This window comes from Gymnoscopelus microlampas (assembly GCF_963454915.1).
Source record: "Gymnoscopelus microlampas genome assembly, chromosome: 9".
Lineage (NCBI taxonomy): Eukaryota > Metazoa > Chordata > Actinopteri > Myctophiformes > Myctophidae > Gymnoscopelus > Gymnoscopelus microlampas.
In genome coordinates, this window is record NC_139946.1 from 12,091,946 (window position 1) to 12,105,871 (window position 13,926).

Below are 13,926 nucleotides of genomic sequence, written 5' to 3' on the forward strand. Positions count from 1 at the left end.
TTGAGAACCACTGACATAGAAACATACGTTTTTTTTTTTCAAAAAGCTGATTTAGAAGACATTTGTAGAATCAGAACCTCAGGGTTAAACATCCTCCATTACCTCATCAGTTGCCTTTTTAGATCTACACTCTGGACTAACCAATCAGATTGAGTCTGTGCGTGTAGCCAATGGGAACATGGCTTGGCTAGTTGGCTGGGTGTGTTGTGTTGGAGGTTGTGTTAAACTTTGGACCTGAGAAACACAGTAGTGGGACAAGAACAACTCTACCACATAGAACATTAAGATTGTTTGATTGGATTTGCATTGTCTTGGCCTTTTCTGTTTGGGGGTGACAACCCGGCGGTGACACTATGGACCACTACTCAGACCAGGTAAGGCAAAATGGGCCAAAATAGCCAAAATCTTATAATTTCTTAGTTTTTCTGTGTTATAATTTATGGTAGTAAATTTCCGGTTATCAGAATAGTAGAAATTGGCTGTACCGTATGCACCGTAAGATCAAAGTTCAGGCTGGACAGCAAATAAGCCCACGGATACAGTAAGTGCTTATTGATTTGTAATATTTTTAGAACTCAGGAATGAAGAGGTTGGATGTATTCGATCATTGCACTGGAAGGTATTGAATTATGAAGATTGCTTCCTGATTGACAGACATCCCTACACAGATTGCTGGAACATGTTGTACGGGACATTTGGCTCGACAGGGAGCATTATGGTCAAATGATGGCAATAAAACAGCAGTCACGTCTCTGACAGCATACGGTGTAATTCAGTGGTTCTCAACCAGTGGTCCGGGGACCACCGGTGGTCCTTGAAGGGATTCCAGGTGGTCCCCAGCTAAATGATAGTTAGGAACCAAATGGACCCTTATGGGTCTGTAACTCTGAGAGTGTACAAATGGAACCAAATGGGTCCATTTGGTTCCATTTGTACACTCTCAGAGTTACATTAGCATTGATGTTTACAATATAAATTGGGGTCCCAGAGATAGAAATGCCATTAAATGGGGGTCCGTAGCCTAATGCATGTCAAACTGGGGTCCTTGATATCAAAGTGGTTGAAAATGACTGCTAGAGCCGTAAAAATCTTCTCTTATGAGGGTATCTTGGCATATCTTTTCAAATGGGGGGTCCGTGGGCTAATAAGTGTAAATTTGGGGGTCCTTGACATGAAAAATGTTGAAAACCACTGCTGTATACGATTACTTTTACAACCTCTTCATTGTCCTGCTGGTATTGTTGTCTCCGCCAGGCCGAAGGAGGCATGTTTTGTTTTAGCACTCTGGTGGTTGGGTAATGGGTAGTCAAATTGTTGTGTCAATAATGCCGTGCTGTTTTGTTCCAGGGCTGTGAAGGGATCGAACTGCTAGATTGGCTGTTTGATCAGAAAGATGGCATCCTCTACCAGGAGCCAGAACACCTTGGCAACCAGCTGTCCTGGTCATTCCAGGTCCAGGATCCAAACGTGCATGTGACCTACCCACAGGTATTTGCTTTGCTTCGGCCCCCCCCGTTTTTCCGCGTCGGTCACCATGACCGACTGTATAGTTAGTCCACTGGCACAGTGACCCACTCAAAGTGGGGTCCGGGGACCCCCAGGGGTCCTTGAGGGGGTTTTCAGGGGGTCCCCAGGAAAACGAGTTAAGGTGGCATTAAAATGAGTTTAACCACTTTAACTCTATATACATCGACAAGACAAGACAAGACAAGACAAGCTCACAATGCATCGCATCGTGGTATGTTGTGAGCTTGTAGATCTGCTTTTTTTATATTGGAATCTTTTTTTGGGGCGGTGTAACCGCCCCCTATAAGTGAGTTTTGGACACTGACCAATCCTGCACCGTGATTGGCCAATAGTCTACAACGCAGTCTACAACCCTAACCCTTCCACAGTCAATGCAAATCTATACTTTTGCAAAGTCAGCCAATCACATTACAGCTAGTGTTATCACCACTAGCTGTAATGTGATTGGCTGACTTTGCAAATTCAGGACTGTGATTGGCTAGAGAAACACATGACACATGTGCAGCCCTATGAATAGCAGTATGGACTTTAAAAAAAAGTAATTTATCCTTTTTTTTAAGTGAGTCATGTTGTGATGACCACACACCGCCCACTTCACACTGGGTGTGATTTTTAGCGGCGCTAGCCGCTCTATACCTTTAGGTATAGAGCGGATATTAGCCCTCTATACCTGGCTTTTGCGTCAACGTTCTGATTGGTCAGGCTCGCCAAGGTTCTGATTGGTCGGGTCCGTCAACGTTCTGATTGGTCAGGCTCGCCAAGGTTCTGATTGGTCGGGTCCGTCAACGTTCTGATTGGTCAGGCTCGCCAAGGTTCTGATTGGTCGGGTCCGTCAACGTTCTGATTGGTCAGGTCCGTCAACGTTCTGATTGGTCACTATTCATGACATCACTATGTTACTATTCATGACATCACTATGATGTCATGAATATAGAATTAGATGTCTATATAAACAATGACTACCTCAATGACTTACCTTGGAATGCATTTGGTGATTCGCTTCCAATGGCACTATTTAGTGCCACTGGAAGCCTTGAAATACATTTACAGAGATTTAATATTGTTTCTCTAGTAGAAACACATATCTATGACAAAATATATCAAAGGCGCCGCTACCTTCACACAGGTGTGATTTTTTTTATTATCTTTGAATATTTTTGAAACATTTTGCCAGCATGAATCATGTATGGGGATTCCCTGAAATATTTTCAGTTGTGGGTCCGCTGCCAAATTTGGGGTTCCTTGACATGAAAAAGTTGTAAGCTGTAAGCAGGCAGTAAAGCCTACACTCCATAGTATGATGGTGGCACGCCGAAAATAACGTAGCTGAACATTAAAAAGCATGAATTTCCTGTTTGTAGCTGTTGCCCTGGGAAATTACGTGAACTATTGTATCAGAAAACCGAAAAAATAAGTGGTCTCGCACACTGTCTTCACTTAGAATATTCAATGAAGAACAACGTTTCGGTCAACTGACCTTCACCAGGTACCATATCTATATAGACAGACACACATACTGTTTATATAGAATACACAGGGGAGCACACCGATCCAATCATGGAGCCACGCCAATCAGTTATCATGGAGCAGGAGGACCCACACAGGAAGTAAAGTATACAGTATTAAAAACAAAAGTACAAAATACAACAATAACACAATTAGGAAAACGGAGTCATGTGTAAAAAAAGAAAGGAGAAAGGATAACAAAGGAAAGTGAAGCATATTGGATTTTTACTTTGAATACTTAAGCTCCTGAAGGGTTAAATGATGAACTATCATCTTTTTATTATTCTTTGAACCCTTTTCCATCTTTTTCCTTTATTGATTTTTCCATTTTGACAAATATTGTCCAAAAGGCAATAAATGCCAGCCTATCGACAAAACAAAACAAAACAAAACAAAACAAAACAAAAACACCCACTGCCTGCCTCAAGCTATCATATTGTTGTTGTTTTAAACTTACCAGTGTTGTAAACAGCCGACAGAAGGTTGACACATCTCCTAATGTTGCAACAATATAATGTTGACACAATCTATAGGTTATCCCTGTATCTTAAAATGCAGCCCTGTCTCTCCACCATGCTGATTGTGGTCAGAAAAAGTACTCAAATGTTTTACTTAAGTAAAAGTATCAATACTGCAATGTAGAAGTACTCTGTTACAAGTAAAAGTCCGGAATTAAAAATGAACTTAAGTAAAAGTACAAAAGTATTGGTATCAAAATGTACTTAAAGTACCAAAAGTAAAAGCATTAAAATGTTTGAAAATAGCGGATCTACAAGCTCACAACGCGCCGCGATGCGACGCGTTGTGAGCTTGTAGATAGGCTATTTTCAAATAGCCAAGTATAAAATAGGGCTAAAATGGTTAGTGTATGTTTTATTATGTAATCATTTATATCTACAAAGTAACTAGTAACTAAAATGTTCAAATGATTGTAGTGGGGTAAAAGTACAATATTTGCCTCTGAGATGTAGTGGAGTAGAAGTAAAAAGTACTGAAAATGGGAAATACTCCAGTAAAGTAAAAAAAAATCCTCAAAAGTGTACTTAAGTACTGTACTTGAGTAAATGTACTTAGTTACTTTACACCACTGATTGTGGTAGATACAGAGACTAATACTTGGGTGTTTGTACTCAACAGATGCTTGTTCCACCAGCTGAACAAGAGGACATAAAAGATGACTTTCTCAACGTCCTCCTGAGTGGCAATGATTCCGTGTCGGGTTCCCCTCTCTGGTCGCCCTCTCCCAGTGACAGTGGCATCAGTGAGGACCCTCCTTCAGACCACATGGACAGTCCTCAGCGATCCGAAACCCCCTCCTCTGGCCGTGAGGCCCAGTATGTCAGCCCCCAGCCTCAGACCGAAGCTGCCTTATTAGAGACAAACTTATCTATGGATCTCAGTAAGTATTCATGTACAGGATCAATAATAGCAATGACACGTATTGTATTCAAACTAGTGTTTTTCAAACTTTTTGTACCCAAGGCACACCTAATGAGCATGTTATAATCTCAAGGCACACGTGTTCATAGAAAGATTGCTTACAAGCTCACAATGCTTTGACAATGATGTTGTTTTTCTTAGAGGCTGACTCATCTGGCACGTCTGTTTCCTTTTTTTATCTTCTTGGCTCAAACACACACAACTGCACGAACGCGCGCACACACAGAAGTGTGGTTAAACCCTTTAAGACGTGGAACGCATCTGTGTCGTTTTAAGATTTCTTTAAAATGGCTAAAAATAGCAGATCTACAAGCTCATAGCGCGGCACCCAGTGCCGCGCTATGAGCTTATAGATCTGCTATTTTATTTTAAATCATGGGAAATTGTTGCAAATCTTTGAATATACATATTTTCAAAGCAAACATTTTTAACTCAAATCTTTGCTTCTGGGGGAATCTACAATTGTCTTCTAAATCCTAACAAAAATCCTAAGAAAAAAAATGTTGCTATAAAATCAGTGGTTTTCATGTCAAGGGCCACAAAATCATATATATTGGGCCGCGGACCACCAGCTCAAAAGATGTTGTTCCAGGGACCCCCCAGAAGCCAAGATTTGAGTTAAAAAATGTGCTTAAAAATAAATAAATATATATATGTATTCAAAGATTGGCAAACATTTTCACGATTTTTCTAAAATAGCAGATCTGCTATTTTAGAAAAGCCAAAGAAATCTAAAAAATAACACAGATGCTTCCAGGTCTTGAGTTAAAGTAGTTTTCCTGCGGGGTCTCTAATTTGCCTCTGTATTGTGAAATGAGAGTCAGGTGTGACATGACAGGCAGGCCACCGCAGCACAAAGTACTGATATAGTAAATACAAAAAATATTCAGATATCTCTGTATAGTTGTATAATGGTATGGCATGGAAGCCCATTAACACCAAAGAGATGGAAATAAATAAATACATCTTGTAAGTCTTTGTTATGAGAAACCTTCTGAAAAGAGAGTAACTTTGGAGATACAAAGGGCCCTATTTAGACGATCTATGGTGCAAGGTAATGCATAATGGTGCATTTAATAAGCACATCTCTCCAAAGCACTTCACAATGCATATACATTGAGTGAATGATAACACATTCACCCATTCACTAACTGACGGCGCACCAACCCTGGGAGCAGTTAGGGCGGGCCTTGGGGGTCCTCAGAGTTACTACAGGGGGTCCGCCAAATCTTTGTGTGATTTTTACATTAACCATTTCAACCAGGCATCCCTATTCTGAGGGGAATTTTAGCCAAAAATAGCAGCGCGAGGCGTTGTGCGCTTGTAGATATGCTATTTTCGGCAAAGTGGTTTAGTATAGGGGGGAAAAAGAGCAGGCTAAGTACAGAGTGAAAGGTCAGGTTTACTAAGTATTGTTTAAGTGCATGGTTAAATGTCTGGAAATACACATCAACATGAATCCAACATGATAGTGCTGTGAAACAAGTCTATGAAGCTGCCTATGAAATCTATGAAAACATATATATACATACAATATATAATGGGGGTCCCTGCTTTATCTCGCTCTCAGCCAAGGGGTCCTTGGCCTGAAAACGTTGAAGACCCCTGAGTTAGGGGGTTCCTTGTCTTGCTTTGACAGCACACGTACAGCCCGGAGGAGCCGGGGATCAAAGCAGGAACCCTTTCCGATTCCAAGACGGCCAGTCTACTCCCTGTGCTAGAGATGCCAAGTCATTATTTTGGGAAAGTGGCTCATCATAATGACTTTGGCTTTGTGCCATCACATGACCGACTGCCTGCCTGTCTCTCACAGGGGATTGACAAAATCAGATAAAACAGGACAGAAGAGAAGTACACACAAGAGTGACTTGTTGACTGATTGTGTGCGTGTGCGTGCGCGTGTGCGTGTGCGTGTGTGTGTGTGTGTGTGTGCGCGTGCGTGCGTGCCTGTTTGCTTGCAGATGGCTGGGAACCTGACTTTCTCCCTGGCAGGCACAGAGAGACACGGTGTCCTTCTGATGAGCACAGACCCCAGCTGTCCTCCTGTTTCCCCCTAACTGTGAAGGATCTGCTGCTGTCTGGCACACCAGAGCCAGTAAGTCTATTCTGTAGGTTGGGGTGGAGTGGAGGGCTTTCTGTGTGCACTGCACACCCATTCACACTTGCCTCAAGGGCAATCCATCAATGCTGACTCTTATATGTAATTTGATTGCTAACGCAGTTTTTTTCCAAAATATCCTTGGGTTTGGGTTTTATTTATTGTTTCTTGGCTCGTTTGTTTTGGTTCTTTTTGCCATTATCCGCAAGCTCACACTGGCCCCTCCCTTTTCCACCAAAAGAAACTTGGTTGTAGAACGTTTTAAATTTTTGGAACATTGGTGCTCTCACGGAACCAAATTTCAAAACTTTTACTTCTACTCCACTACATCTCAGAGGCAAATATTGTACTTTTACTCCACTACAATTATTTGAAAACTTTAGTTACTAGTTACTTTTTTGTTTGTGATTATTATTACAAAACATACATAAACCACTTCAGCCCTATATACATTTTGGCCATTTGAAAATACAGTAGCCGATCTACAAGCTCACAATGCGTTGTGATGTCACATTGATGATTTGCTGTGATAAACTGAAGTCAAATTAAAGGTGATTTCATCTGAACACAGATGAATGTACTAGACTGTTGTTTATTGTTGTGTGATGGAGTTTACAAGAGAGATGAGAGCTATGTGTCCTTCCACATTGTTCAGATGTTGACCCCAACTTCACAGCACAAGTAACATAAAACAGAGAGAGGCACGACTTGTGCTTCATATGTGCGGCGATGCGTTGTGGTTTTGCAATGTCATATTGGATATTTTCGGTCAGTGAGACCATCGCACAACAAAGTATAAATCAGGATTAAAAGTTCAAAAGGGTATAATTGCTTTGAGGTTGGCATGGAATGAGAGTGGTGGAGAGGTAGGACGTGGCCAGTATACAATATTACACTAACACTACCGCCTCTGAGAACGTAGGGATGGAAGTGGGATGGAAAAGGACAAACTAAAAGTTTGGGGTCAGAGAGAGCGAAGTGAGAGAAGTTCAATCAAGCACTTACTTACATATTGGTATTCCTGTCCTATTGCCCAGCCTCCACAGCCATCTCAGCAGTCCTCCCAGGAGTTGATTCTCAATGAGGACGAGAAGAAGCTCCTGGCCAAGGAGGGTGTGACCCTGCCCAGCCAATTACCACTGACCAAGGTACATAGTGATGAATTTTTGTCCAAAAAAACACGAAAAGCAAAAGGGGGGAAACAACACAGCCCATTAAACCATTAAGACCGGGGACGCATCTGTGTCATTTTAAGATTTCTTTGGGCTATTCAAAAATAGCAGATATACAAGCTCATAGCGCGGCACCGAGTGCCGCGCTATGAGCTTGTAGATCTGCTATTTTTGAAAAATCATGAAAATGTGTGCAAATCTTTGAATACATTTTTTTTTTTAAAGCGAACATCTTTTACTCAAATCTTTGCTTCTGGGGGATTCTACAAATGTCTTCTAAATCAGTTTTTTGAAAAAAAACTTATGTTGCTATAACATCAGTGGTTCTCCAACCTTTTTCATGTCAAGGACCCCCAAAATGATATGTATTTTGTTCCAGGGACCCCCCAGAAGCAAAGATTTGAGTTCAAAATGTTTGCGCACATTTTCATGATTTTTCAAAAATAGCAGATTTACAAGCCGCGCTACGAGCTTGTAGATCTACTATTTTTGAATAGCCAAAGAAATCTTAGAATGACACAGACGCTTTCTCGGTCTTGGATTAATATGAATGAAGTATCCAGTCAAATCTATGGTGTTCATTTATCAAAAATGAATGTTAAATTAGCACTACCGTTTTAACTGTGTTGAGTATCAATGACTGAATGGTTTAGCTGTGTCTACATTCATCAGTATGAAGAGAGAGTTCTCAAGAAGATTCGCAGAAAGATACGCAATAAGCAGTCTGCCCAGGAGAGTCGGAAGAAAAAGAAAGAATATATTGACGGCTTGGAGAACAGGTAAGAAGGCTAAGGGTAATATATTATGTACAAACATAACACATACTGTGGTGTTGTTCATCGTCCTTGAGACGGTCCTTGAATCTCAGTCTCTGTGGCCCAATTTAAACAACGGGAGCCACTTCCATGTAAAAGTAATCGATGGCTGAAGAACATCAACTTTATCTATTTAAATTTTGTTTGTTTAATATAAATTAAAGTCAATATTAAATGTGTACACATCGTATGAACGAACGTGACACCGCGTGTCCTTGAGAGGATTTCCATAACATTACAGTGAAAGATGTTTCCCTTGTGTTGTTATTCCACTGAGCTCTCTAACCCACGTTGTCTGGGGACGTTGTCCTTGATAGGATGTCTGCCTGCAATGCCCACAACCAGGAGCTGCAGAGGAAAGTGTTCCAGTTGGAGAAATGCAACACGTAAGGGATTTTATCCACTATACCTGTCACACCCGTCAACTCCTCTCCCTATGAAATTCATTGTTCATAATGCGTTCAATCTGTAAACCATTATCCCTTTCTATTCTTCTTTTTTCTCTCCAAGAATATCATTGACAAATGTTTCAAAACGTTCTGTCTACCCTACAGGACACTAGTGGAGCAGTTGCGCAGACTCCAGGCTATGGTTATGAATAGCACTAACAAGCCAGCCCAGGCGGGCACCTGTGTTCTGGTAAGAGCCTGCGTGTGTGTGTGTGTGTGTGTGTGTGTGTGCGCGTGCGTGCGTGCGTGCGCGCGTGGGTGCGTGCGCGCGTTTGAGCCGAGAAGATAAAAAAAGTAAAACACACGCCAGATGAGTCAGCCTCTAACTATCAAAAAGAGCTTTCATGGAGAAAGCCAAATAATAGCGACAACAGTCTCCCAATCTCCACTGATGAACTGCACTGATTGAACTGCCGCAGTCAAAACCCAGCCATCTTCACATGGGGCTTAATCTATATAGGTGTACTAGAGACGGTCTGTCTACAGGCATAATGGACGACACATACGAAAGGAGAGAGATGTGCTGTCTGAAGGGTGGCCCTTCATTAACTTCGATTGTAGCCAGTGGTGGAGAAAAGTACAGTACGTTCTGGTGTTTTACTTACAAATCCACAACCTCACAAGCTTTTAAGCTCCGAACGACTTTGTGTGACTGATGCAATATCTCTGTTTTTTTTCTCCCCTCACCTACTCCTTCAATCCTTTGTGCCCTTTTGCTTTTTTCAGGTCCTCCTCCTGTCCTTCTCTCTAATACTGTTCCCCAGTCTCAGGCCTTTCTCTGACACCAAAGTCAGCCAGGGAGACTTCGGTCCAGTAAGAGGTGAGTCATCCTCAACAACATAACGCTGAATGCCCATGCAAGCCTGTCATCCAAACCAGCACTTTCCTTGTCATATAGCCAGAGTATTATTGTTATTATCTTTCTCTGGCACGCAAAAGGGTGCTCATTTAACCCAGAGAGCATCTGTGTCATTTTAGATTTATAATATAGCAACATTAACATAGGTTTTTCTGAAAACTCTTAGGATTTAGAACAGTGGTTCTCAAAAATAGCAGATATACAAGCTCACAGCGCGTCACTTCGTGCCGCGCTGTGAGCTTCTACATCTGCTATTTTTGAATATATTTGAAAAATATTGAAAGTCTTTTTTAACCCATTAAGACCGGGAACCCATCTGTGTGTCATTTTTAGATTTATTTGGCTATTCAAAAATCGTAAATATTTGTGTCAAAACTTGGATTATATTTTTCTTAAAGCCAACATTTGTAAAATAATTTGTTCCAGGAACCCCCCAGAAGCAAAGATTTGAGTTAAAAGATCTACAAGCAGATCTACAAGCTCATAGCGCGGCACTCGGTGCCGCGCTATGAGCTTGAATAGCTGCTATTTTTGAATAGCCCAACGAAATCTAAAAATGACACACAGATACGTTCCCGGTCTTAAATAGTTAACACAAATCTTCTCTTCTGGGGGTAACCTGGCACAAAACGTTTTCAGATGGGGGTCCGCGGACAAATACATATGTCATTTCGGGGGGTCCTCCTTGGCACAAAGAAGTTTCTGAACTACTGATTTGGAAGGCATTTGTAGAATCGGCCTCAGGTGTTATTGGAGTAACTGACCCTCACGTGTCTCTCTGCACGAACAAATTACCACTACAGTCACCTCGGCCAGCGGTCTACATGCCAAAGTGTCCCTGCAAGACACTTTGCCCCCTAACAACCCCTAACAGCTCCCCCATATGTGCACTCATCAGAGCCAGCTGATGGGTGAGAAGCAGCAAAAATATACTCCCTTTTTCTTTTTCCTTGTGACCAAAATGACCTTGTTCATGAAAACTACTGGGAGAAAAAAGTTCTAAAAAAAAACTTTACCAAGCCCAAAATTAACTGCTGCGTAATCAAGATGTTTCAGTCCTTGACATGAATAAGTTTGAGAACCACTGACATAGCAACATACGTTTTTTCAAAAAACTGTTAGGATTTTGAAGAGATTTGTAGAATCCCCAGAAGCAAAGATTTGAGTTAAAAATGTTGGCTTTAAAATATATATATATTCAAAGATTTGCACACATTTTCACGATTTTTCAAAAATAGCAGATCTACAAGCTCATAGTGCGGCACTCGGTGCCACGCTATATCTGCTATTTTTGAATAGCCAAAGAAATCTTAAAATGACACAAATGACGCGTTCCCGGTCTTCAAGGGTTAAATAAAGAAAAACCTTGTGACACCTGACAAAAAGAAGAAAACACATAAATACAGAAATAGACTCTTTTTTCCTTGTGACCAAAATGACCTTGTTCTTTGACAACTACTGGGAGAAGAAAGTTCTCAAAACCTTTAATACCAAGCCCAAAATGAACCAGCTGCGTAATCAAGATGCAGGATTATCGTGCTTGGCAGAATGCTATAATTAGTTGTCATGAACGGTCTGACAGCACTGTGAATGCAATCAGTGTTGTGCTTTCTATGGGTAATTGCACTGCCAAAAGGCCAAGTTACACATTTTGTAGATGGTAACAGCAGTCTATAATGTCATAAGGTTAAACAGAAGCTATAGAATCATGTCAGACTCACACATACAACCTGGTGTTAAACAACAACCCAGACAGATGTTCATAAATTAGGTGTAAGAACCTGTATACTGTAGCACCTCCATGCAACTTTAACCGTGGCATCTCCATTTTTGGGCACGTTATTATAGTTGTAAAGAACATTAAAAGAATAGCAGATGTACAAGCTCACAGAAGAGCTTGTAGATCGGCTATTCTCCAAACATAACTTGATGTTATGTGGCCAAAAACGTTTGGAAATACACCACTTGCCTGCCAAAAACGTTTTTTTTTTCTTTTTTCCCGTTATTCACAAAGAACCAGGAGATAACGCGACCCAAAGATTTACTGCTCCATTCACTTCCCTGTTAAAATAACGGAGACAAAATTCACTTTTTTCCTGTGTTTTACTATGTATTTTTGAGTGAAACATGCTATTTTCAAACATCAGACAGCAAATGTCAACGAGGTCGCGATGACCTCGCTGACATTTGTGAAAGCACACTAGCAATCATCAGGGGATCAGTCATACTGGAGAAACATATTCTGTAACAACTTGAAAAGGAAAAAAAATCGTTAGAAATGCTGGCAGAGGCTGCAGCCTGTTTTAGAAAACCCCTGGCAGTGAATGTGGCTTTATTTATTGATTGATTGACTGATTTCATTTAGTGACATCACTTTTAAAAAAAAGAGCACAATAGCACTTCCCGATATACAGTCAAGTAGCATCACCGAGGATAAAATCATAATAAAGTTTATTTCCATTGTGGTCCTCCTAAAGCCAGATCTTACTGGTTAAGTACTATACTGTAGACCACCGAAGTCTGACGTAATTTACGCATCCTTTGTTTGTCTACCTGGTTCGCAGTTGTCCACCCCCATTCTGAATCCCATAGACGTATTTAATATCGCGTCAAATAAGAACTGTGTTCCAAAAATAAACAAATGACCACGGCGATTTGACTCTTATGGATATGAAGCATCAACTGACGGTGAGAAAACGATAATGTTACTTCCGCCGAATTAGTTACATTTTCGCCAGAAACAGGCTGTTTCAAATATAAGTGACTGACTATCATAAACTATACAGAACCACCTCCCTGACAATGGCGCAGAGACGAGACAGTTTGTTTATTTTTGGACCCCAATTCTTATATGAGACGATTCTATGATGACCCAATGTTATTCTCCATAGCAAAATTACTTTACGAACCTGGGGATGAACGAGTGACGTCAGGACTTTGGTGGTCTATAGACTAATGGAACAAATGTATTGATACTGCTGCTGTCTTTGATTCTCTCATTATCCTTTTTTTGGTGTTATTTCCTTGTCATTGTATATGTTTATCATTATTACTACTTCTACTGGTGCTGCTGCTGCTGTCGCTGCTACAATGTCTGAGGATACCAGAACAAAAAGGAATTAACTTTCCTGTAGGCTACTCGTACCCAAGATGTTTAAATAAAGAAAACCTTGACACCTGACAAAAAGAAGAAAACACATTACAAATACAGATGTCCACTGAGGTTTCAGTAATTCGTCTGCCTTATCTCTCTGTCTTGTCGCCCCAATAACAATAGTGCACTCGCGGTCTCTGCACAGTCTCCACGCCTCCCTAGCTGTGCCACATGTCGCTGACCATCCATTCTCCCCCGACGACGAGGAACCCACATCCCTGTATCGCCGGCGTCTCCTAGGAGACGTGGACATGGAGGATATTTCTTCGCTGATGGGGAAGCTGGGAGTGGGCCGGGCGCTGTCCAATTTGGAGCACCTGTCTCTCAACAACAGCCGGCAGGACGAGATCAAACATTTCCATGGAGACCCCATTACCGGTCACATAGCTACTGTAACCTTGGATCCACACCGCCGGGCCAGACTGAGGCCACATGCCGATGACATGTGAAAAAAAAAAGCACAATCCCCCCCCCCCCCCCCGTTTCCCTCTCACCTAGTTTAGATACAAGGAACTATCCTGCACTGCTTTTTACACAAACAGGAAAATACACTATGTTAATCCTTCCTGTTTTTGCTCTAGTTAGTAGAATGTTTGTTGGTGCTGTCTATATGCATTTTCCCACTTTATTTGTTATTCTGTTTTATATTGGTGTGTGGAATTTAATTTTACACTTCATTGTATACTGTGAAAAAAAGCCTGTCAAGACGAACTGAGTATCCGTTGCCTAAAGCCTAATGTTTAACCGTCTGTGTAAATTATGTTTTTTTTCAGAAGGCCAAACATTGGATAAATATAATTCAACAGGTACTTTGTAAATTGCTGAATGATGATTCCTCTTTGAAGCGTTTGAATGGAACAATTTAGATTCTATCATGGCTATAAATGTCTCAAATAAAAATGCCCA

The 13,926-nt window shown here is 41.1% G+C and overlaps 1 protein-coding gene across 1 annotated transcript; it reads left to right on the plus strand.

Annotated features, from left to right (window-relative positions):
• Positions 1–258: 258 nt before the first annotated feature.
• Positions 259–13,469, plus strand: creb3l3a (cAMP responsive element binding protein 3-like 3a; the record flags this gene model as incomplete). The annotated part of the gene is made up of 10 exons (XM_084065959.1): positions 259–374; positions 1,348–1,467; positions 4,171–4,432; positions 6,435–6,568; positions 7,609–7,719; positions 8,416–8,522; positions 8,876–8,944; positions 9,113–9,197; positions 9,734–9,827; positions 13,144–13,469. The coding sequence occupies exons 1-10, from the start codon at positions 354–356 to the stop codon at positions 13,467–13,469; spliced, it is 1,329 nt and encodes a 442-aa protein (XP_083922085.1). The 5' UTR covers positions 259–353.
• Positions 13,470–13,926: the final 457 nt, after the last annotated feature.